The sequence below is a fragment of the Ranitomeya imitator genome, chromosome 4 (assembly GCF_032444005.1).
Source record: "Ranitomeya imitator isolate aRanImi1 chromosome 4, aRanImi1.pri, whole genome shotgun sequence".
NCBI lineage: Eukaryota > Metazoa > Chordata > Amphibia > Anura > Dendrobatidae > Ranitomeya > Ranitomeya imitator.
In genome coordinates, this window is record NC_091285.1 from 663,147,948 (window position 1) to 663,173,455 (window position 25,508).

Sequence of the window (25,508 nt, forward strand, 5' to 3'; positions counted from 1 at the left end):
TCACCATTGGGAGCAGGGTTCTTTTTTGTAGCCAAGAAGGATGGTTCGCTAAGACCGTGTATTGATTACCGCCTTCTTAATAAGATCACTGTTAAGTTTCAGTATCCCTTGCCATTGATTTCTGACTTGTTTGCTCGGATTAAGGGGGCTAGTTGGTTTACTAAGATTGATCTTCGTGGTGCGTATAATCTGGTGAGAATCAGGCAGGGAGATGAATGGAAAACGGCATTTAATACGCCCGAGGGTCATTTTGAGTATCTGGTGATGCCGTTCGGACTTGCCAATGCTCCATCTGTTTTTCAGTCTTTTATGCATGACATTTTCCGTGAGTATCTGGATAAATTCTTGATTGTTTACTTGGATGACATTTTGATCTTCTCAGATGATTGGGAGTCTCATGTGAAGCAAGTCAGAATGGTTTTCCAGGTACTGCGTGCTAATTCCTTGTTCGTGAAGGGATCAAAGTGTCTCTTCGGTGTGCAGAAAGTTTCATTTTTGGGGTTCATCTTTTCCCCTTCTACTATCGAGATGGATCCGGTTAAGGTTCAGGCCATCCAGGATTGGACTCAGCCGACATCTCTAAAAAGTTTGCAGAAATTCCTGGGCTTTGCTAATTTTTATCGTCGCTTCATCTGTAATTTTTCTAGCATTGCCAGACCATTGACCGATTTGACCAAGAAGGGTGCTGATTTGGTTAATTGGTCTTCTGCTGCCGTGGAAGCTTTTCAGGAGTTGAAGCGTCGTTTTTGCTGTGCCCCTGTGTTGTGTCAACCTGATGTTTCTCTTCCGTTCCAGGTCGAGGTTGATGCTTCTGAGATTGGTGCAGGGGCGGTTTTGTCACAGAGAGGTTCTGGTTGCTCAGTGTTCAAACCATGTGCTTTCTTTTCCAGGAAATTTTCTGCTGCTGAGCGTAATTATGATGTGGGCAACCGAGAGTTGCTGGCCATGAAGTGGGCATTCGAGGAGTGGCGTCATTGGCTTGAGGGTGCTAAGCATCGCGTGGTGGTTTTGACTGATCATAAGAACCTTACTTATCTTGAGTCTGCCAAGCGCTTGAATCCTAGACAGGCCCGTTGGTCGTTATTTTTTGCTCGTTTTGATTTTGTGATTTCATACCTTCCGGGCTCTAAAAATGTGAAGGCGGATGCTCTGTCTAGGAGTTTTGTGCCCGACTCTCCGGGGTTATCTGAGCCGGCGAGTATCCTCAAGGAAGGAGTCATTGTGTCTGCCATCTCCCCTGATTTGCGGAGAGTGTTGCAGAAATTTCAGGCTAATAAACCTGATCGTTGTCCGGCCGAGAAACTGTTCGTCCCTGATAGGTGGACTAGTAAAGTTATCTCTGAACTTCATTGTTCGGTGCTGGCCGGTCATCCAGGAATCTTTGGTACCAGGGAGTTGGTTGCTAGATCCTTCTGGTGGCCATCTCTGTCACGGGATGTGCGTGCTTTTGTGCAGTCCTGTGGAATTTGTGCTAGGGCTAAGCCCTGCTGTTCACGTGCCAGTGGGTTGCTTTTGCCCTTGCCGGTCCCGAAGAGGCCTTGGACACATATTTCGATGGATTTCATTTCTGACCTTCCCGTTTCTCAAAAGATGTCTGTCATTTGGGTGGTCTGTGATCGCTTTTCTAAAATGGTCCATCTGGTGCCCTTGGTTAAATTGCCTTCCTCCTCTGATTTGGTGCCTTTGTTCTTCCAGCATGTGGTTCGTTTACATGGCATTCCTGAGAATATTGTTTCTGACAGAGGTTCCCAGTTTGTCTCGAGGTTCTGGCGAGCCTTTTGTGGTAGGATGGGCATTGACCTATCTTTTTCCTCGGCCTTCCATCCTCAGACTAATGGCCAGACCGAACGAACCAATCAGACCTTGGAAACATATCTGAGATGTTTTGTTTCCGCTGACCAGGATGATTGGGTGTCATTTTTGCCGTTGGCTGAGTTCGCCCTTAATAATCGGGCCAGCTCGGCTACCTTGGTCTCTCCATTTTTCTGCAATTCTGGGTTCCATCCTCGTTTCTCTTCAGGACAGGTTGAGTCTTCGGACTGTCCTGGTGTGGATTATGTGGTGGACAGGTTGCAGCAGATCTGGACTCAGGTGGTGGACAATTTGACCTTGTCCCAGGAGAAGGCTCAGCTGTTCGCTAATCGCAGACGCCGTGTGGGACCCCGACTTCGTGTTGGGGATCTGGTTTGGTTATCTTCTCGTCATATACCTATGAAGGTTTCCTCTCCTAAATTTAAACCTCGTTTTATTGGTCCGTATAGGATTTCTGAGATTCTCAATCCGGTGTCTTTTCGTCTGACCCTCCCAGACTCCTTTTCCATACATAATGTATTCCATAGGTCGTTGTTGAGGAGATACGTGGCACCTATGGTTCCATCTGTGGAGCCTCCTGCCCCTGTTTTGGTGGAGGGGGAATTGGAGTATATTGTGGAGAAGATTTTGGATTCTCGTGTCTCTAGACGGAAACTCCAGTATCTGGTCAAATGGAAGGGTTATGCTCAGGAAGATAATTCCTGGGTTTTTGCCTCTGATGTCCATGCCCCAGATCTTGTTCGTGCCTTTCATGTGGCTCATCCTGGTCGGCCTGGGGGTTCTGGTGAGGGTTCGGTGACCCCTCCTCAAGGGGGGGGTACTGTTGTGAATTCTGTGGCTGAGTTCACTTCTGTGGTCACAAGTGGTATTGCAGTCTCTGGGCTTCCTCCCTCAGGTGTTTTGGTGAGCTCGTTGGCTGCCTTGCTATTTAGCTCCACCTGAGTCTGTCTTCCTTGCTCCTTGTCAATGTTCCAGTGTTGGATCTGAGCTACTGCATCTTTCCTTGGGCCTGCTGCTCTGCTAGATAAGTGCTTCTAGTTTGTTTTCTGTTTTTTTCTGTCCAGCTTGTTATTATCTTTTGCTGGAAGCTCTGAGAAGCAAAGGGGTGCACCGCCGTGCTGTTAGTTCGGCACGGTGGGTCTTTTTGCCCCTTTGCGTGGTTTTCGTTTTAGGGTTTTTTGTAGACTGCATAGTTCTCTTTGCTATCCTCGCTCTGTCTAGAATATCGGGCCTCACTTTGCTGAATCTATTTCATTCCTACGTTTGTCTTTTCATCTTGCTAACAGTCATTATATGTGGGGGCTGCCTATTCCTTTGGGGTATTTCTCTGAGGTAAGTCAGGCTTGTATTTCTATCTTCAGGCTAGTCAGCTCCTCAGGCAGTGCCGAGTTGCATAGGTAGTTGATAGGCGCAATCCACTGCTGCTTCCAGTTGTGTGAGGATAGATCAGGTACTGCAGTCTACAGAGATTCCACGTCTCAGAGCTCGTCCTATTGTTTTGGGTTATTGCCAGATCTCTGTATGTGCGCTGATTACTGCACGCTGTGTTGCCTGATTGCCAGCCATAACACACCTCCAAGCTCCTCAATAACCACTATATATACAGTATATACACTGACAAGATCACCTCCAAGCTCCTCAATAACCACTATATATATACAGGATATACACTGACAAGATCACCACCAAGCTCCTCAATAACCACTATATATATACATTATATACACTGACAAGATCACCACCAAGCTCCTCAATAACCACTATATATATACATTATATACACTGACAAGATCACCACCAAGCTCCTCAATAACCACTATATATATACAGTATATACACTGACAAGATCACCACCAAGCTCCTCAATAACCACTATATATATATACCGTATATACACTGACAAGATCACCACCAAGCTCCTCAATAACCACTATATATATACAGTATATACACTGACAAGATCACCACCAAGCTCCTCAATAACCACTATATATATACAGTATATACACTGACAAGATCACCACCAAGCTCCTCAATAACCACTATATATATACAGTATATACACTGACAAGATCACCACCAAGCTCCTCAATAACCACTATATATATATACAGTATATACACTGACAAGATCATCACCAAGCTCCTCAATAACCACTATATATATATACAGTATATACACTGACAAGATCACCACCAAGCTCCTCAATAACCACTATATATATACAGTATATACACTGACAAGATCACCACCAAGCTCCTCAATAACCACTATATATATACAGTATATACACTGACAAGATCACCACCAAGCTCCTCAATAACCACTATATATATACAGTATATACACTGACAAGATCACCACCAAGCTCCTCAATAACCACTATATATATACAGCATATACACTGACAAGATCACCACCAAGCTCCTCAATAACCACTATATATATATACAGTATATACACTGACAAGATCATCACCAAGCTCCTCAATAACCACTATATATATATACAGTATATACACTGACAAGATCACCACCAAGCTCTCAATAACCACTATATATATACAGTATATACACTGACAAGATCACCACCAAGCTCCTCAATAACCACTATATATATACAGTATATACACTGACAAGATCACCACCAAGCTCCTCAATAACCACTATATATATACAGTATATACACTGACAAGATCACCACCAAGCTCCTCAATAACCACTATATATATACAGTATATACACTGACAAGATCACCACCAAGCTCCTCAATAACCACTATATATATACAGTATATACACTGACAAGATCACCACCAAGCTCCTCAATAACCACTATATATATATACAGTATATACACTGACAAGATCACCACCAAGCTCCTCAATAACCACTATATATATACAGTATATTGTTATGGCTGGCAATCAGGCAACACAGCGTGCAGTAATCAGCGCACATACAGAGATCTGGCAATAACCAAAAACAATAGGACGAGCTCTGAGATGTGGAATCTCTGTAGACTGCAGTACCTGATCTATCCTCACACAACTATAAGCAGCAGTGGATTGCGCCTAACACTACCTATGCAACTCGACACTGCCTGAGGAGCTGACTAGCCTGAAGATAGAAATACCAGCCTGACTTACCTCAGAGAAATACCCCAAAGGAATAGGCAGCCCCCACATATAATAACTGTTAGCAAGATGAAAAGACAAACGTAGGAATGAAATAGATTCAGCAAAGTGAGGCCCGATATTCTAGACAGAGCGAGGATAGCAAAGAGAACTATGCAGTCTACAAAAAACCCTAAAACGAAAACCACGCAAAGGGGCAAAAAGACCCACCGTGCCGAACTAACAGCACGGCGGTGCACCCCTTTGCTTCTCAGAGCTTCCAGCAAAAGTTAATAGCAAGCTGGACAGAAAAAAACAGAAAACAAACTAGAAGCACTTATCTAGCAGAGCAGCAGGCCCAAGGAAAGATGCAGTAGCTCAGATCCAACACTGGAACATTGACAAGGAGCAAGGAAGACAGACTCAGGTGGAGCTAAATAGCAAGGCAGCCAACGAGCTCACCAAAACACCTGAGGGAGGAAGCCCAGAGACTGCAATACCACTTGTGACCACAGAAGTGAACTCAGCCACAGAATTCACAACAGTACCCCCCCCTTGAGGAGGGGTCACCGAACCCTCACCAGAACCCCCAGGCCGACCAGGATGAGCCACATGAAAGGCACGAACAAGATCTGGGGCATGGACATCAGAGGCAAAAACCCAGGAATTATCTTCCTGAGCATAACCCTTCCATTTGACCAGATACTGGAGTTTCCGTCTAGAGACACGAGAATCCAAAATCTTCTCCACAATATACTCCAATTCCCCCTCCACCAAAACAGGGGCAGGAGGCTCCACAGATGGAACCATAGGTGCCACGTATCTCCTCAACAACGACCTATGGAATACATTATGTATGGAAAAGGAGTCTGGGAGGGTCAGACGAAAAGACACCGGATTGAGAATCTCAGAAATCCTATACGGACCAATAAAACGAGGTTTAAATTTAGGAGAGGAAACCTTCATAGGAATATGACGAGAAGATAACCAAACCAGATCCCCAACACGAAGTCGGGGTCCCACACGGCGTCTGCGATTAGCGAAAAGCTGAGCCTTCTCCTGGGACAAGGTCAAATTGTCCACTACCTGAGTCCAGATCTGCTGCAACCTGTCCACCACAGAATCCACACCAGGACAGTCCGAAGACTCAACCTGTCCTGAAGAGAAACGAGGATGGAACCCAGAATTGCAGAAAAATGGAGAGACCAAGGTAGCCGAGCTGGCCCGATTATTAAGGGCGAACTCAGCCAACGGCAAAAATGACACCCAATCATCCTGGTCAGCGGAAACAAAACATCTCAGATATGTTTCCAAGGTCTGATTGGTTCGTTCGGTCTGGCCATTAGTCTGAGGATGGAAGGCCGAGGAGAAAGATAGGTCAATGCCCATCCTACCACAAAAGGCTCGCCAGAACCTCGAGACAAACTGGGAACCTCTGTCAGAAACAATATTCTCAGGAATGCCATGTAAACGAACCACATGCTGGAAGAACAAAGGCACCAAATCAGAGGAGGAAGGCAATTTAACCAAGGGCACCAGATGGACCATTTTAGAAAAGCGATCACAGACCACCCAAATGACCGACATTTTTTGAGAAACGGGAAGGTCAGAAATGAAATCCATCGAAATATGTGTCCAAGGCCTCTTCGGGACCGGCAAGGGCAAAAGCAACCCACTGGCACGTGAACAGCAGGGCTTAGCCCTAGCACAAATTCCACAGGACTGCACAAAAGCACGCACATCCCGTGACAGAGATGGCCACCAGAAGGATCTAGCAACCAACTCCCTGGTACCAAAGATTCCTGGATGACCAGCCAGCACCGAACAATGAAGTTCAGAGATAACTTTACTAGTCCACCTATCAGGGACGAACAGTTTCTCGGCCGGACAACGATCAGGTTTATTAGCCTGAAATTTCTGCAACACTCTCCGCAAATCAGGGGAGATGGCAGACACAATGACTCCTTCCTTGAGGATACTCGCCGGCTCAGATAACCCCGGAGAGTCGGGCACAAAACTCCTAGACAGAGCATCCGCCTTCACATTTTTAGAGCCCGGAAGGTATGAAATCACAAAATCAAAACGAGCAAAAAATAACGACCAACGGGCCTGTCTAGGATTCAAGCGCTTGGCAGACTCAAGATAAGTAAGGTTCTTATGATCAGTCAAAACCACCACGCGATGCTTAGCACCCTCAAGCCAATGACGCCACTCCTCGAATGCCCACTTCATGGCCAGCAACTCTCGGTTGCCCACATCATAATTACGCTCAGCAGCAGAAAATTTCCTGGAAAAGAAAGCACATGGTTTGAACACTGAGCAACCAGAACCTCTCTGTGACAAAACCGCCCCTGCACCAATCTCAGAAGCATCAACCTCGACCTGGAACGGAAGAGAAACATCAGGTTGACACAACACAGGGGCACAGCAAAAACGACGCTTCAACTCCTGAAAAGCTTCCACGGCAGCAGAAGACCAATTAACCAAATCAGCACCCTTCTTGGTCAAATCGGTCAATGGTCTGGCAATGCTAGAAAAATTACAGATGAAGCGACGATAAAAATTAGCAAAGCCCAGGAATTTCTGCAGACTTTTTAGAGATGTCGGCTGAGTCCAATCCTGGATGGCCTGAACCTTAACCGGATCCATCTCGATAGTAGAAGGGGAAAAGATGAACCCCAAAAATGAAACTTTCTGCACACCGAAGAGACACTTTGATCCCTTCACGAACAAGGAATTAGCACGCAGTACCTGGAAAACCATTCTGACTTGCTTCACATGAGACTCCCAATCATCTGAGAAGATCAAAATGTCATCCAAGTAAACAATCAAGAATTTATCCAGATACTCACGGAAAATGTCATGCATAAAAGACTGAAAAACAGATGGAGCATTGGCAAGTCCGAACGGCATCACCAGATACTCAAAATGACCCTCGGGCGTATTAAATGCCGTTTTCCATTCATCTCCCTGCCTGATTCTCACCAGATTATACGCACCACGAAGATCAATCTTAGTAAACCAACTAGCCCCCTTAATCCGAGCAAACAAGTCAGAAATCAATGGCAAGGGATACTGAAACTTAACAGTGATCTTATTAAGAAGGCGATAATCAATACACGGTCTTAGCGAACCATCCTTCTTGGCTACAAAAAAGAACCCTGCTCCCAATGGTGACGACGATGGGCGAATATGTCCCTTCTCCAGGGACTCCTTCACATAACTGCGCATAGCGGTGTGTTCAGGTACGGACAAATTAAATAAACGACCCTTAGGGAATTTACTACCAGGAATCAAATCGATAGCACAATCACAATTCCTATGCGGAGGTAGGGCATCAGACTTGGACTCTTCAAATACATCCTGAAAGTCCGACAAGAACTCTGGGATGTCAGAAGGAATGGATGACGAAATTGACAAAATGGAACATCACCATGTACTCCCTGACAACCCCAGCTGGTTACCGACATAGAGTTCCAATCCAATACTGGATTATGGGTTTGTAGCCATGGCAACCCCAACACGACCACATCATGCAAATTATGCAGTACCAGAAAGCGAATAACTTCCTGATGTGCAGGAGCCATGCACATGGTCAGCTGGGCCCAGTACTGAGGCTTATTCTTGGCCAAAGGTGTAGCATCAATTCCTCTCAACGGAATAGGACACCGCAAAGGCTCCAAGAAAAATCCACAACGTTTAGCATAATCCAAATCCATCAGATTCAGGGCAGCGCCTGAATCCACAAACGCCATGACAGAATACGATGACAAAGAGCACATTAAGGTAATGGACAAAAGGAATTTGGACTGTACAGTACCAATAACGGCAGAGCTATCGAACCGCCTAGTGCGTTTAGGACAATTAGAAATAGCATGAGTAGAATCACCACAATAGAAACACAGTCTGTTCAGACGTCTGTGTTCTTGCCGTTCTACTTTAGTCATAGTCCTGTCGCACTGCATAGGCTCAGGTTTACTCTCAGACAATACCGCCAGATGGTGCACAGATTTACGCTCGCGCAAGCGACGACCGATCTGAATGGCCAAGGACATAGACTCATTCAAACCAGCAGGCATAGGAAATCCCACCATTACATCCTTAAGAGCTTCAGAGAGACCCTTTCTGAACAAGGCCGCTAGTGCAGATTCATTCCACAGAGTGAGTACTGACCACCTCCTAAATTTCTGACAATATACTTCTACATCATCCTGACCCTGGCATAAAGCCAGCAGATTTTTCTCAGCCTGATCCACTGAATTAGGCTCATCGTAAAGCAATCCCAGCGCCTGGAAAAATGCATCAACATTACTCAATGCAGAATCTCCTGGTGCAAGAGAAAACGCCCAGTCCTGTGGGTCGCCGCGCAAAAAAGAAATAATAATCAAAACCTGTTGAATAGGATTACCAGAAGAATGAGGTTTCAAGGCCAAAAATAGCTTACAATTATTTCTGAAGCTCAGGAACTTAGTTCTGTCACCAAAAAACAAATCAGGAATCGGAATTCTTGGTTCTAGCATCGATTTCTGATCAATAGTATCTTGAATCTTTTGTACATTTACAACGAGATTATCCATTGAGGAGCACAGAGCCTGAATATCCATGTCCACAGCTGTGTCCTGAAGCACTCTAATGTCTAGGGGAAAAAAAAGACTGAAGACAGAGCTAAGAAAAAAAAAATGATGTCAGGATTTCTTTTTTCCCTCTATTGGGAATCATTGGTGTGGCTCCTTGTACTGTTATGGCTGGCAATCAGGCAACACAGCGTGCAGTAATCAGCGCACATACAGAGATCTGGCAATAACCAAAAACAATAGGACGAGCTCTGAGACGTGGAATCTCTGTAGACTGCAGTACCTGATCTATCCTCACACAACTATAAGCAGCAGTGGATTGCGCCTAACAACTACCTATGCAACTCGACACTGCCTGAGGAGCTGACTAGCCTGAAGATAGAAATACCAGCCTGACTTACCTCAGAGAAATACCCCAAAGGAATAGGCAGCCCCCACATATAATAACTGTTAGCAAGATGAAAAGACAAACGTAGGAATGAAATAGATTCAGCAAAGTGAGGCCCGATATTCTAGACAGAGCGAGGATAGCAAAGAGAACTATGCAGTCTACAAAAAACCCTAAAACGAAAACCACGCAAAGGGGCAAAAAGACCCACCGTGCCGAACTAACAGCACGGCGGTGCACCCCTTTGCTTCTCAGAGCTTCCAGCAAAAGTTAATAGCAAGCTGGACAGAAAAAACAGAAAACAAACTAGAAGCACTTATCTAGCAGAGCAGCAGGCCCAAGGAAAGATGCAGTAGCTCAGATCCAACACTGGAACATTGACAAGGAGCAAGGAAGACAGACTCAGGTGGAGCTAAATAGCAAGGCAGCCAACGAGCTCACCAAAACACCTGAGGGAGGAAGCCCAGAGACTGCAATACCACTTGTGACCACAGAAGTGAACTCAGCCACAGAATTCACAACAGTATATACACTGACAAGATCACCTCCAAGCTCCTCAATAACCACTATATATATACAGTATATACACTGACAAGATCACCACCAAGCTCCTCAATAACCACTATATATATACAGTATATACACTGACAAGATCACCACCAAGCTCCTCAATAACCACTATATATATACAGTATATACACTGACAAGATCACCACCAAGCTCCTCAATAACCACTATATATATACAGTATATACACTGACAAGATCACCACCAAGCTCCTCAATAACCACTATATATATATACAGTATATACACTGACAAGATCACCACCAAGCTCCTCAATAACCACTATATATATATACAGTATATACACTGACAAGATCACCACCAAGCTCCTCAATAACCACTATATATATACAGTATATACACTGACAAGATCACCACCAAGCTCCTCAATAACCACTATATATATACATTATATACACTGACAAGATCACCACCAAGCTCCTCAATAACCACTATATATATACAGTATATACACTGACAAGATCATCACCAAGCTCCTCAATAACCACTATATATATACAGTATATACACTGACAAGATCACCACCAAGCTCCTCAATAACCACTATATATATACAGTATATACACTGACAAGATCACCACCAAGCTCCTCAATAACCACTATATATATATACAGTATATACACTGACAAGATCACCACCAAGCTCCTCAATAACCACTATGTATATACAGTATATACACTGACAAGATCACCACCAAGCTCCTCAATAACCACTATATATATACAGTATATACACTGACAAGATCACCACCAAGCTCCTCAATAACCACTATATATATACAGTATATACACTGACAAGATCACCACCAAGCTCCTCAATAACCACTATATATATACAGTATATACACTGACAAGATCACCACCAAGCTCCTCGATAACCACAATATATATACAGTATATACACTGACAAGATCACCACCAAGCTCCTCAATAACCACTATATATATACAGTATATACACTGACAAGATCACCACCAAGCTCCTCAATAACCACTATATATATACAGTATATACACTGACAAGATCACCTCCAAGCTCTTCGATCACCAAAGAAAACCTATCTACCACCACCAATCTTCTATTGCAGGCAGACTGGATGCCCGTTGCTGGTAACAATGAGCCTAGTGAAGCTTCATGGGTGCGGTTTATAGAGTAAAAGCCACAAAGCAAATTTTGCATACTTAGGCAGTGCTTATAAAAATATACAAAAGATGTTACAAAGTGGATAAGACAATAATACAGTATATACAGTCACATAGAAAATAAAAGGGATAAACAAAAGTAAGTTACTAGACCTGATGTCATAGGAATGGTGCAGATCTTGCGTGGGGGATACCTGTGTCTAGAAAATGGCGCAGACCTTACAGCTCGCTGTATCTCCCAGCACTGAACATGGGTTATGGGCCAGAACACGCTTTTATCAGATACCAGCCACTTCCACCTACCTCCCTGAGATGGGGGCTGATAAATAAGGTGAGGTCTTAGATATGAAAAGTGATGAGATCCCTGATGTTAAGGCTACCTGCCCCCCTGGAGGTCCTAGGCGGGAGATTCACAGTTCATAGTGGAGCCATGTTCCTTCGCCAGGCCTTGTGCCATCGGCGCCCTACAATGATGTTACGGGTGGGTGTCAGAGGGAAGATCTCCCATTTCCAAGCTCTTAAAGGGGGTGTCCATTACTTTTCTATCGATGGCCTCTATTTACGAGGCGCGGCACGTTTGCCAGTCATATGCTGGCAGTAACCGGATGTACTCGGCTGTATAATGGCCGCAGCGGGGAACTGCACATCGACCCCCTATTCAAATTAATAAAAAAAATATGGCGGAATTCCCATTTTTTTTTCACCATTTCGCCGCACTTACGATTTCTTTTGCAATTTTTCTGTACATTATATTGTATAATGAACGGTGTTGTTCAAAGCTACAACCTGTGGACCCATACGAGGAAGAAAATAGGAAGGACGCGCAAAAACGGAACGTTTGTTGCTTAGCAACAAAGGTTGTACGTTGTGGGTGACAACCCCCGAGCTTGTGCTCTGGTGGAGACCTTTTTAGTGTTTTTCTTTAATAATAATGAAAAAAAAAAAAAACATGCTGGGACTTGTAGTGCCACAATCAAAGTCTAATCTATATCATTCAAACGAAAGCCATTTTTGAACTAAATACTTTATTGTGTTTTTTTAATTTCTCCCAATTATCCCCCATGACACAGCTCTTTCCATTGAGAATTGACTGAATCCTCCGATCTCTATGGAAGCCTTCATTGTTCTCTTATTAGCCCGCACATCGTGATTGCTCGCCGCCATCTTGGCACGCAGCGTCACTCATCCTCTCATCCAATGAGCATCCTCCATGCGTTGCACGCCTCGACTGTGATTTCTTACCGACCAATAGGTGTTATCTACGTCATCGCTGCGGGGGCGGGGCCTAAACTTCTACTATATAGGCGCTCGCAGCCCGCCGCTTTCGGTCTAACCCACATTGCCGGGCGCTTCCATCCTTTCGCGCCAGTCGCTGGTGTCACGTGAGGGGGATTAGCCAATCACACTTCGGCTCCGCCTCTTTCCACCGACCGTTTAGCTGCGCAGTCAGGCCTCACATCGCCGGGTAAGTCTGAGCCGGTTTCCGGTGTTTTCTGACGGTAATTCACGAATTTCTGAGGTAAATACTGGTTTATTCTACAATAGGGACTAGTGAGTGCAGTCAGAGGTTTTTACAAATAGAATAAAAAATGCTGATAAAATGGCTGCCGCCATTTTCTCTTGTGAGGGGTCCGGCGCCATTTTGTCTTGTTCCGCGGGCATTGTTCTCTCCGGTGCTGGTTTAATCACGGTCTAATCTCCGTACTCGGGTACATGTAACCTCCCTGTTTTCTTCAGCATGGCTGCGGGTGCGGGGGGAGAAGGGAGTGAGGCGGCGCGGGGTTTCCGGCCCAGTCTGGCAGGGGCTTTGTCTCAGCCGCGGTGATCAGTAGCTTCCTGTTCACACGTGCGGCGCTATTGTGCGAGCTCTTAAAGGGACACGCACCCATTACTTCATCATTTCTCCCACTGCAGGTATGTACAACTTGTGATCCCTGCTACTCTCCTTGTGTCCATACCCTGGGGTGCTGACATTATTGACTTTTTTTTTTATTTTTTAAGGGCTTTGTTCCAACACTATTTTCCTCGGCATGAACAAATAAAAAAAATAAAGAAAAATAAATTCACTCCTTTTACTGTGTGCAGTAACCGCTCCAGTCTTGGATTGTTGCAGTGGGGACACCATTGCAACAACTAACATAACTGCTGCAGCCAATCAGAGATCTGCGTCTATGTTCCACATCAGCAGAGCTCTGGGATTGGCTGCAGCGGTCATCCTGCAATCAATCTCCCTGATGATTGGTGCAATAAAAGTCCCCCAAACAGCAATGAAGTGCAGGGAGGGAAGTGATGTCTGATCATTGCAGTCTTTTGACTTTAGTCCTCACCAGTGTTCGGCGGTGGGAAATATCACCGCTTATTGGGCAGGGAAGGTGGCTGCCGGATGTCTGGGATCGTCTCCCCTGTAAAATAGAAGGGATGGGGAGGACTACACCTGTCCATGGGATGGGGGGGACCCACTGCCAACTTTTTTTTTTTTTTTTTGTCAACCTATTGAAAAGATTGTCCAAATACTACTTAGTTGATGGTTGAGTCATCAGTGTCTGACCGTTTGGACCTGGCACCCTGCTGATCAGCTGTTATCGGTGTTGCAGACTGAAAATGCTCGGCTGCTGAGTGAGTTGCTCCGTTGTCTGATAGTGGCCGCTGCAGGATACGACTCATCCGCCTCATTGATTTGAATGGGAGGCGGATGTGTAGTACCCTGCCGCAGCCACTATTGGGGGGAGGCGGATGTGTAGTACCCTGCCGCAGCCATTATCGGGGGGGGGGGGGGAGGCGGATGTGTAGTACCCTGCCGCAGCCATTATCGGGGGGGAGGCGGATGTGTAGTACCCTGCCGCAGCCATTATCGGGGGGGGGGAGGCGGATGTGTAGTACCCTGCCGCAGCCACTATTGGGGGGAGGCGGATGTGTAGTACCCTGCCGCAGCCACTATCGGGGGGAGGCGGATGTGTAGTACCCTGCCGCAGCCACTATTGGGGGGAGGCGGATGTGTAGTACCCTGCCGCAGCCATTATCGGGGGGGGGGGAGGCGGATGTGTAGTACCCTGCCGCAGCCATTATCGGGGGGGAGGCGGATGTGTAGTACCCTGCCGCAGCCATTATCGGGGGGGGGGAGGCGGATGTGTAGTACCCTGCCGCAGCCACTATTGGGGGGAGGCGGATGTGTAGTACCCTGCCGCAGCCATTATCGGGGGGGGGGGGGGAGGCGGATGTGTAGTACCCTGCCGCAGCCATTATCGGGGGGGAGGCGGATGTGTAGTACCCTGCCGCAGCCACTATTGGGGGGAGGCGGATGTGTAGTACCCTGCCGCAGCCACTATTGGGGGGAGGCGGATGTGTAGTACCCTGCCGCAGCCACTATTGGGGGGAGGCGGATGTGTAGTACCCTGCCGCAGCCACTATTGGGGGGAGGCGGATGTGTAGTACCCTGCCGCAGCCATTATCGGGGGGGGGGGGGGGAGGCGGATGTGTAGTACCCTGCCGCAGCCATTATCGGGGGGGAGGCGGATGTGTAGTACCCTGCCGCAGCCATTATCGGGGGGGGGGGAGGCGGATGTGTAGTACCCTGCCGCAGCCATTATCGGGGGGGGGGAGGCGGATGTGTAGTACCCTGCCGCAGCCATTATCGGGGGGGGGGAGGCGGATGTGTAGTACCCTGCCGCAGCCATTATCGGGGGGGGGAGGCGGATGTGTAGTACCCTGCCGCAGCCATTATCGGGGGGGGGGGAGGCGGATGTGTAGTACCCTGCCGCAGCCATTATCGGGGGGGGGGGAGGCGGATGTGTAGTACCCTGCCGCAGCCATTATCGGGGGGGGGGGGAGGCGGATGTGTAGTACCCTGCCGCAGCCATTATCGGGGGGGGGGGGAGGCGGATGTGTAGTACCCTGCCGCAGCCATTATCGGGGGGGAGGCGGCTGTGTAGTACCCTGCCGCTGCCACTATCGGGGGGGGGGGGGGGGGAAGCGGATGTGTAGTACCCTGTTGCAGCCACTATCGGGGGGGGGGGGGGAGCAGATGTGTAGTACCCTGCCGCAGCCACTATCGGGGGGGGGGGGGGGAGCAGATGTGTAGTACCCTGCCGCAGCCACTATCGGGGGGGGGGGGGGGGAGGCGGATGTGTAGTACCCTGCCGCAGCCATTATCGGGGGGGGGGGGAGGCGGATGTGTAGTACCCTGCCGCAGCCATTATCGGGGGGGGGGAGGCGGATGTGTAGTACCCTGCCGCAGCCATTATCGGGGGGGGGGAGGCGGATGTGTAGTACCCTGCCGCAGCCATTATCGGGGGGGGGGAGGCGGATGTGTAGTACCCTGCCGCAGCCATTATCGGGGGGGGGAGGCGGATGTGTAGTACCCTGCCGCAGCCATTATCGGGGGGGGGGGAGGCGGATGTGTAGTACCCTGCCGCAGCCATTATCGGGGGGGGGGGAGGCGGATGTGTAGTACCCTGCCGCAGCCATTATCGGGGGGGGGGGAGGCGGATGTGTAGTACCCTGCCGCAGCCATTATCGGGGGGGGGGGAGGCGGATGTGTAGTACCCTGCCGCAGCCATTATCGGGGGGGAGGCGGCTGTGTAGTACCCTGCCGCTGCCACTATCGGGGGGGGGGGGGGGGGAAGCGGATGTGTAGTACCCTGTTGCAGCCACTATCGGGGGGGGGGGGGGAGCAGATGTGTAGTACCCTGCCGCAGCCACTATCGGGGGGGGGGGGGGGGGGAGCAGATGTGTAGTACCCTGCCGCAGCCACTATCGGGGGGGGGGGGGGGGAGCAGATGTGTAGTACCCTGCCGCAGCCATTATCGGGGGGGAGGCGGATGTGTAGTACCCTGCCGCAGCCATTATCGGGGGGGAGGCGGATGTGTAGTACCCTGCCGCAGCCATTATCGGGGGGGAGGCGGATGTGTAGTACCCTGCCGCAGCCATTATCGGGGGGGAGGCGGATGTGTAGTACCCTGCCGCAGCCATTATCGGGGGGGGGGGGAGGCGGATGTGTAGTACCCTGCCGCAGCCACTATCGGGGGGAGGCGGATGTGTAGTACCCTGCCGCAGCCACTATCGGGGGAGGAGGATGTGTAGTACCCTGCCGCAGCCACTATCGGGGGGGGGGGGGAGCAGATGTGTAGTACCCTGCCGCAGCCACTATCGGGGGGGGGGAGCAGATGTGTAGTACCCTGCCGCAGCCATTATCGGGGGGGAGGCGGATGTGTAGTACCCTGCCGCAGCCATTATCGGGGGGGAGGCGGATGTGTAGTACCCTGCCGCAGCCATTATCGGGGGGGGAGGCGGATGTGTAGTACCCTGCCGCAGCCATTATCGGGGGGGGGGGGGGAGGCGGATGTGTAGTACCCTGCCGCAGCCATTATCGGGGGGAGGCGGATGTGTAGTACCCTGCCGCAGCCATTATCGGGGGGGAGGCGGATGTGTAGTACCCTGCCGCAGCCATTATCGGGGGGGGGGGGGAGGCGGCTGTGTAGTACCCTGCCGCAGCAATTATCGGGGGGGAGGCGGATGTGTAGTACCCTGCCGCAGCCATTATCGGGGGGGGTGGGGGGAGGCGGATGTGTAGTACCCTGCCGCAGCCACTATCGGGGGAGGCGGATGTGTAGTACCCTGCCGCTGCCACTATCGGGGGGGGGGGGGGAAGCGGATGTGTAGTACCCTGTTGCAGCCACTATCGGGGGGGGGGGGGGGGAGCAGATGTGTAGTACCCTGCCGCAGCCACTATCGGGGGGGGGGGGGGAGCAGATGTGTAGTACCCTGCCGCAGCCACTATCGGGGGGGGGGGGGGGGGGAGCAGATGTGTAGTACCCTGCCGCAGCCATTATCGGGGGGGAGGCGGATGTGTAGTACCCTGCCGCAGCCATTATCGGGGGGGAGGCGGATGTGTAGTACCCTGCCGCAGCCATTATCGGGGGGGAGGCGGATGTGTAGTACCCTGCCGCAGCCATTATCGGGGGGGAGGCGGATGTGTAGTACCCTGCCGCAGCCATTATCGGGGGGGGGGGGAGGCGGATGTGTAGTACCCTGCCGCAGCCACTATCGGGGGGAGGCGGATGTGTAGTACCCTGCCGCAGCCACTATCGGGGGAGGAGGATGTGTAGTACCCTGCCGCAGCCACTATCGGGGGGGGGGGGGAGCAGATGTGTAGTACCCTGCCGCAGCCACTATCGGGGGGGGGGGGGAGCAGATGTGTAGTACCCTGCCGCAGCCATTATCGGGGGGGAGGCGGATGTGTAGTACCCTGCCGCAGCCATTATCGGGGGGGAGGCGGATGTGTAGTACCCTGCCGCAGCCATTATCGGGGGGGGGGGGGAGGCGGATGTGTAGTACCCTGCCGCAGCCATTATCGGGGGGAGGCGGATGTGTAGTACCCTGCCGCAGCCATTATCGGGGGGGAGGCGGATGTGTAGTACCCTGCCGCAGCCATTATCGGGGGGGGGGGGGGAGGCGGATGTGTAGTACCCTGCCGCAGCCATTATCGGGGGGGGGGGGGGGGAGGCGGATGTGTAGTACCCTGCCGCAGCCATTATCGGGGGGGGGGGAGGCGGATGTGTAGTACCCTGCCGCAGCCATTATCGGGGGGGGGGGGGGGGAGGCGGATGTGTAGTACCCTGCCGCAGCCATTATCGGGGGGGGGGGAGGCGGATGTGTAGTACCCTGCCGCAGCCATTATCGGGGGGGGGGGGGGGGGGGGAGGCGGATGTGTAGTACCCTGCCGCAGCCATTATCGGGGGGAGGCGGATGTGTAGTACCCTGCCGCAGCCACTATCGGGGGAGGAGGATGTGTAGTACCCTGCCGCTGCCACTATCGGGGGGGGAAGCGGATGTGTAGTACCCTGTTGCAGCCACTATCGGGGGGGGGGGGGAGGCGGATGTGTAGTACCCTGCCGCAGCCACTATACGGGGGGGCGGATGTGTAGTACCCTGCCGCAGCCACTATACGGGGGGGCGGATGTGTAGTACCCTGTTGCAGCCACTATCGGGGGGTGGGGGGGAGCAGATGTGTAGTACCCTGTTGCAGCCACTATCGGGGGGGGGGGGAGGCGGATGTGTAGTACCCTGTTGCAGCCACTATCGGGGGGGGAGGCGGATGTGTAGTACCCTGCCGCAGCCACTATCAGGGGGTGGGGAGGCGGATGTGCAGTACTCTTATTATACTCACATGCAGGGCCATTCTGTCTGGGGGGTCTCTGGTCTTGGTCCGGCACCTCTTTTCTTGCTATGCCGTCCTCCTTCTTGCTTCGTGTGGATGACTTGTACGTCATCCAGTCTCCTCCACATCGTTCCCCTGCACAGGCGTACTTCTCTTCCTTGACTAAGGCAGGGTAAGGTATTGCGCTGGCATCGGGGCTCTTTGACCTTTCCCGGCACATACGTACTGCAGTACTTTCCTTTGCCCTCAATAAGGCAGAGAAGTACTCCTGCACGATGACACGGGGATGCTGGGAAAGTTTAAGGGACATATTCATCCCATGTATACACCAGTCATGATGTAGAGTAATGGGCACCAAATGAGTCTGTTGCTGGGTAAAAAAGCTTTGTGATGCCCAGGTGTGGATGGGACGGCACATGTTGCGGCACCAGCAGCAGCTTCCTCACTAGTGAATCCGCCCCTAAGCGTCTGATCACTGTGTAATGCCTGGGGCTTACTCTACAACAAAACTCACTTGTAACACGTGCAGTTCTCGTGAGTCAAATGTTTCCATTCATACAGTAAGCTGACCATCTTGTATGAAAACTGCCCCCACAACCACTAAAGGGTGCAAACTATTGCTGTAAACACTTGCATAGGGTTGGTTCCCTCCACTAAAAGCCAAGTGTCCATGGAGTTGGAGCTAGTTGTTAAAGGAAACCTATCACCCCCCAAAATCGATGGTGAGGTAAGCTTGCTGTCATCAGGGGCTTATCTACAGCATTCTGTAATGCTGTAGATAAGCCGCTGATGTTACCTGAAAAAGGAGAAAGAGGTTAGATTATACTCACCCAGGGGTGGTCCCGCTCCGATGGGTGTCTCAGGTCCGCACCGGCGCCTCCCATCTTCATTCCATGACGTCCTCTTCTGGTCTTCATGCTGTGGCTCCGGCTCACTTTGTCTGCCCTGTTAAAGGCAGAGCAAAGTACTGCAGTGCGCAGGCGCCGGGAAAGGTCAGAGGCCCAGCACCTGTGCACTGCAGTACTTTGCTCTGCCCTCAACAGGGCAAAGTGCGCTGGAGCCGCGGCGTGAAGACCAGAAGAGGATGTCATGGAATGAAGATAAGAGGCGCCGGAGTGGACCTGAGACACCCATTTGACCAGACCGCAGCAGGACTGTCCCTGGGTGCATATAATCTAATCTTTTTCTCCTTTCAGGTTACATTGGGGGCTTATCTACAGCATTCCGTAATGCTGTAGGTAAGCCCCTGATGACGGTGAGCTTACCTCACCTTCGATTTTGGGGGTGACAGGTTCCCTTTAAACACCTCTTCAACTCTATTAGAAAGCACAAGAATCTGCCCATTACAGTATGGTGGCCCTCTAGAGGAGATAGGGGCTAGACCAAGCAGCAAAAGATGTGGCTTAATCTCGGGCATATGTTAGCTGTTGGGGCTTACTTACACGTAAATCGTTTTATTCTCACGCCTCAAGGGTTGTCCTGTTTGACCCCGATAAATTAAAAACTTTTACTCTGCTCCCATGCTGTTGGCAGTCCAGCAGGTTCGGCACCAAATCAGCGCCAGTTACTGTCCCCTCCTTGGTATGAATTGAACATGAAGAGGCCATAGCTGTATCTCACTTCATGTGCAATCTGTACGAAGGCAGGGACACTGATGCCAGTGCTGATAGGTTGCTGGGTACCACGTGTCATAACGGGACAAGAGCCACCACTAGGCTAGAACAGTGCCCAGGAGATGGTGGTTTTTTTTTTTAAAGGGAACCTGTCACCCCCAAAATCGACAGAGCTAAGGCTTCTTTCACACTAGGGTCGGCCCGTCGCAGTGCGTCGGGGCGAGGTTACCGACGCTAGCGTTGTAAGCGCCGCACAACGGGTGCAGCAGATGCTGATTTTCATCGGACCCGCTGCCCCATTGTGAGGTGCGGGGAGTTGGGGGAGGAGTTCCGGCCGCGCATGCGCGGTCGGAAAAAGCGGTCCGTCGACAGCGAAAAAAGTTACATGTAGCGTTTTTTGTGCCGACGGTCCGCCAAAGCACGACGCATCCGTCGCACGACAGATGCGACGTGTGGCAATCCGTCGCAATGCGTCAATACAAGTCTATGGGAAAAAACGCATCCTGCAAGCACTTTTGCAGGATGCGTTTTTTTCTGCAAAATGACGCATTGTGACGGATTGCAGTTAGCGCTAGTGTGAAAGTAGCCTAAGCCCATCAGCATCAGTGGCTTATCTACAGAATTCCCCCCCATGTACCCTGAAAGATGAGAAAAAGAGGTTAGATTATACTCACCCAGGGGCGGTCCAGTCCAATGGGTGTCGGCCTTCTACATCAGATGACGTTCTCTTCACGTTGTGGCTCCAGTGCAGGCGTACTGTGACCTGTTGAGGACAGAGCAAAGTACTGAAGTGCGCAGGTGCCGGGTCTTTCTGAATTACAGAATGCTGTAGATAAGCCCCTGATGCCGGTGGGCTTAGCTCATCTTCGATTTTGGGGTTGACAGGTTCCCTTTAACTGGGCCAAACATTCATAAGAAGGGGGTTGTCCTAGTAGTGGACAATCCTTGCTCCACTGGCTGGTGTAGTCGTATGCCTCCTAACTTGGTGGCTATTGGGGCTATCTTGATTGGTGTCTGCTGTGAGCTGGCGTACGTGTCTTTTATAATTTACACCAGTTTTTGTTAACAAGCATGAGAATTTTTAGGGCTCAGTAACTATGTTCCTTTCACATAGGTGTATCCACAAAAAGTAGCTTGCTCAAAAATACATGGCCCTTTCTATACAAATCTATCACCCCCCCCCTTTTTTTTTTTTTCTTTTTTTTTTTTTTTTATAACCAGACATTGAACTGCAGTCTGCTGATTTTTCTACTGATGCTATTGTCAGGCAGCCCTATATAAGAGATGTGACCCATCTATGTTGGCACTAGTGGTTGGGTATACTGGATTATATCTTGCGTGACTGTTTTGTTTTTGAGATGGGCAGTCACTCGGTTTGTCGGTCATCTGCTTTGCTGTGTATAGACCTTTCGGCTGCACGCACATCTTTAGTGGTGGGAGATGGGAAGATTGAGCTGCTGATATGTAGTGTCCCATCTTTCCTTAAATCCCTGCAGATTTTTACTTTCCTCTTGATGATGGGGCGGTGTATCATCTGAATGGCCTTTGTTCTGTGATATTATAGTGCGGGTAAACATACCTTGCCTGTGTCCTGGCCTGGTATCTCCCCTGCAGTGAGCACTGCAGTACTGCTTATCCTGCGTGTGCACAGGGCTCTGAGATCCTTCACATCAGCCCGGCTTCGGGGCTTTGCCTATGTCTGGCTGCTTGTCTGGTTTGTCTCCCTAGTTAGTAGATTAATTTCTTCACCTTCATCATCGTCCTACAGATAAATGTGTCTGATTCTGGTAATCACCTTATATTCTAGCAGGGTATTATTTTCACCCGTGCACACAGAGCTCTGGAGGTCACAGCAGCTTTGTAATGTGTAGATCAGTGAAGCATGTACATTCACACCAATGGATTACTGCATGCTAACAAATGTCTCGGAACAAAGACGTCATCTTGGGCACACTGGCAGTGGTGTATTGCTAGGATGCCCACCAGTTGTGCTGTCACTGTCCCCTTCTGAAAGATGCGTTTCAACCCAATGACCAATCTGCTTTGTGTGCTGCCTATTATGCAGGTTGTTTGCAAATAATAATTTTTAACCCGGTTGTAAGCAATGTCCAGTCCCTGTCTGATAATATTATCATGCCATTTATTACATGGCGCTTTACATGTGAGGGGTATACATAATAAAAACTGGTACAATAATCTTGAACAATAAGTCACAACTGGTACAGGAGGAGAGGACCCTGCCTGCGAGAGCTCACAATCTACAAGGGATGGGTGAGGATACAGTAGGTGAGGGTAGAGCTGGTCATGCAGCGGTTTGGTCGATCAGTGGTTACTGCAGGTTGTAGACTTGTCGGAAGAGGTAGGTCTTCAGGTTCTCTTTGAAGGTTTCGATGATAGGCGAAAGTCTGATGTGTTGTGGTAGAGGGTTCCAGAGTAGGGGTGATACGCGAGAGAAATCTTGTATACGATTGTGGGAAGAGGAGATAAGAGGGGAGTAGAGAAGGAGATCTTGTGAGGATCGGAGGTTGCGTGCAGGAAAGTACCGGGAGACGAGGTCACATGTATGGAGGAGACAGGTTGTGGATGGCTTTGTATGTCATGGTTAGGGTTTTGTACTGGAGTCTCTGGGTAATGGGGAGCCAGTGCAGGGATTGACAGAGGGGAGAGGCCGGGGAATAGCGGGGGGACAGGTGGATTAGTCGGGCGGCTGAGTTTAGAATAGATTGGAGGGGTGCGAGAGTCTTCGAGGGGAGGCCACAGAGCAGGAGGTTACAGTAGTCGAGGCAGGAGATGATGAGGGCATGGACTAGGGTTTTTGCAGATCCTTGGTTTAAGAATGTACGGATCTGTGAAATATTTTTGAGTTGAAGTCGGCAGGAAGTGAAAAGGGATTGTATATGTGGTTTGAAGGAGAGATCAGTGTCAAGGATTACCCCGAGGCAGCGAGCTTGTGGGACTGGGGAGAGTGGGCAGCCGTTTACTGTAATGGATAGGTTCGTTGGGGGGGTCGTGTGAGATGGGGGGGGGGGGGGTTGGGAAGACTATGAATTCTGTTTTGTCCATGTTAAGTTTTAGAAAAGTCTAGCGGAGAAGGATGAAATAGCGGATAGACTGTTGCCTGACATTGGGCACAAAGGGACAGTGGCACCCTGTGTGGTGCTGGGTGGCCAGGACAATCCCTGTGGAAGTATAAGTAGATATTTCTGTGATCCAATTTAGAGCCTTTATTTGATCATTTCAGATCTGTGAACCACCTTGTAAAGGATCCTGTTAACTCCTCTTTCCCATCTACCAAGGCTGCTACAATGGTAAGTGGTCATACACAGCAGTGACTTGCCATGAGGATCTGTAACACCCCGGATGTGCTCCTAACTTCTTGCCTTCACACTTTCAGCGTCCCATGCGCATCTTTATGAATGATGACCGCCATGTCATGGCCAAACACTGCGTGGTGTATCCAACCCAAGAGGAGCTGGAGGCGGTGCAGAACATGGTTTCTCACACAGAGAGGGCTCTGAAGGCCGTGTCAGACTGGATCGACGTGCAAGAAAAGGTGATCACTGGTGACGCTGTTCAGCCAGAACCTGTTCCTGCTGAGGAACCAACAGAAGAGGGCAAGGAAGGGTAAATGTCCTCTCCCACTCTATCTACTGACAGCAGGCTCAGTTGTTGCAATATATATTTGATCTGTAAACTTACTCTCTCTCCCCCCCCCCCCCCTCCAGCAATAATGAATCTAAAGCCGCCGAGAACTCCACAAGGACGCTTCGTGGTGTGATGAGGGTAGGACTTGTTGCCAAAGGCCTACTCTTGAAGGGGGACCTCGATCTGGAACTGGTTCTCCTATGCAAGGACAAGCCCACCATCTCTCTCCTGAAGAAAGTCTCGGACAACCTTGTTGTGCAGTTCGCTGTAAGCCAGTCTATTGTTTCCTTGGCAACGTAAGTCCTTCATCTTTGCCGCAGACCGGGTGGGGGCTGACCTGTGGTTTGGTTTTATTTATAGACTGTTTCCGAGGAGAAATATGACGTTCTGCCCAACATCAGAGAGGCGTCTATTGTCATTAAGAACACCAAGGAGCCGCAGCTGACTCTTAACATCCGCCTGACTTCCACTCTGGTCCGTGAGGAGGTGGAGAAGCAGAGCGCAGGAGGTACGAATGGTAGAGAAATGGCTGGAACCCAACACTTATTACCCCCTTACAAAACCCACACTCTTCCTTTCCTGTCGTGCCCATCCTCCTCTTACCTCTCCAGACCCATGTAATGTGCTGTACCCTTCCACATAATCAGTTTTGATTGCATCTGATTAATTTATAACCGCGTTAGCTGATCAGCATCTATACTGTAATACTCCCCCCTCTTCTGGGCCTTGCTGTCAAGTGTGTTGTAACTTAGTTGTGCCCTCAGTGGATATTAGTCTCTTGCATACAGTGGTGACAGGGTCTGCCTTAACTTATGATCTGTAGGCCCAGTTGATGCTGTATCCAGTTATAGTTGAGGATGTATTTCTAGTTATTGCATGTTTTATATATGGGCTGTGTGTGTTGCAGCAGGAATACCCAAAGGAGTCTCTCTCCATCCAGAGAGACTACTTTACGTGTTTAAATCCAGCAGGTATTTGAGTTTTTGGACAAAGTTTAAAAACAAACAAGTGTGGGTCCTATATGAAGACGTTCCCAGTAAATGGGCTAGCCTTATCTAAACTCTGGTGTTATGACATGGTCTTGCTGCAGCACAGACAGCTTACGACATGATGTTCTTGTATATTGCTATGTGGTTCTGACATTTGATCACGTATCAAGACTTCTAGTTTGTCGATTTTTAGGGACGCTGGACCTTTGACCAACAGGACTCTCTCTGTCATGGGCTGTGGCCAGGGCAGTCGAGCTGGGTGGAAGGTTTAGTTTAGTTCCTGCAGTCAGCCAGCGGCCGAATTCTTGCCTTTTTTTTTTTTTCTTTTTAATCTCTCTTAATTTATTTTCTTCATCTATCCCTCTCGTTGCTTTAAAGCAGCATTCTGACATTGTTGCACCTTTTCGGCACCAAAGTAAACCGCAAAGTGTCGGCCGAAAAACTCAGATTTGACTCTAACGCTCCTCTGATTTTCAGTTGTGTTTTTA

General features: G+C 49.6%; 1 protein-coding gene across 2 annotated transcripts in view; it reads left to right on the forward strand.

Annotated features, from left to right (window-relative positions):
- Positions 1 to 12,949: 12,949 nt before the first annotated feature.
- Positions 12,950 to 25,508, forward strand: part of ILF3 (interleukin enhancer binding factor 3) — a 32,693-nt gene continuing 20,134 nt past the window's right edge. For both annotated transcript variants that reach the window (XM_069767111.1, XM_069767112.1), the window contains exons 1-5: positions 12,950 to 13,082; positions 23,628 to 23,694; positions 23,781 to 24,010; positions 24,112 to 24,298; positions 24,392 to 24,539. In XM_069767111.1, coding sequence (XP_069623212.1) covers positions 23,692 to 23,694; positions 23,781 to 24,010; positions 24,112 to 24,298; positions 24,392 to 24,539 — 568 coding nt within the window. In that variant the 5' untranslated portion in view covers positions 12,950 to 13,082; positions 23,628 to 23,691. The remainder of the gene's footprint in view (positions 13,083 to 23,627; positions 23,695 to 23,780; positions 24,011 to 24,111; positions 24,299 to 24,391; positions 24,540 to 25,508) is intronic.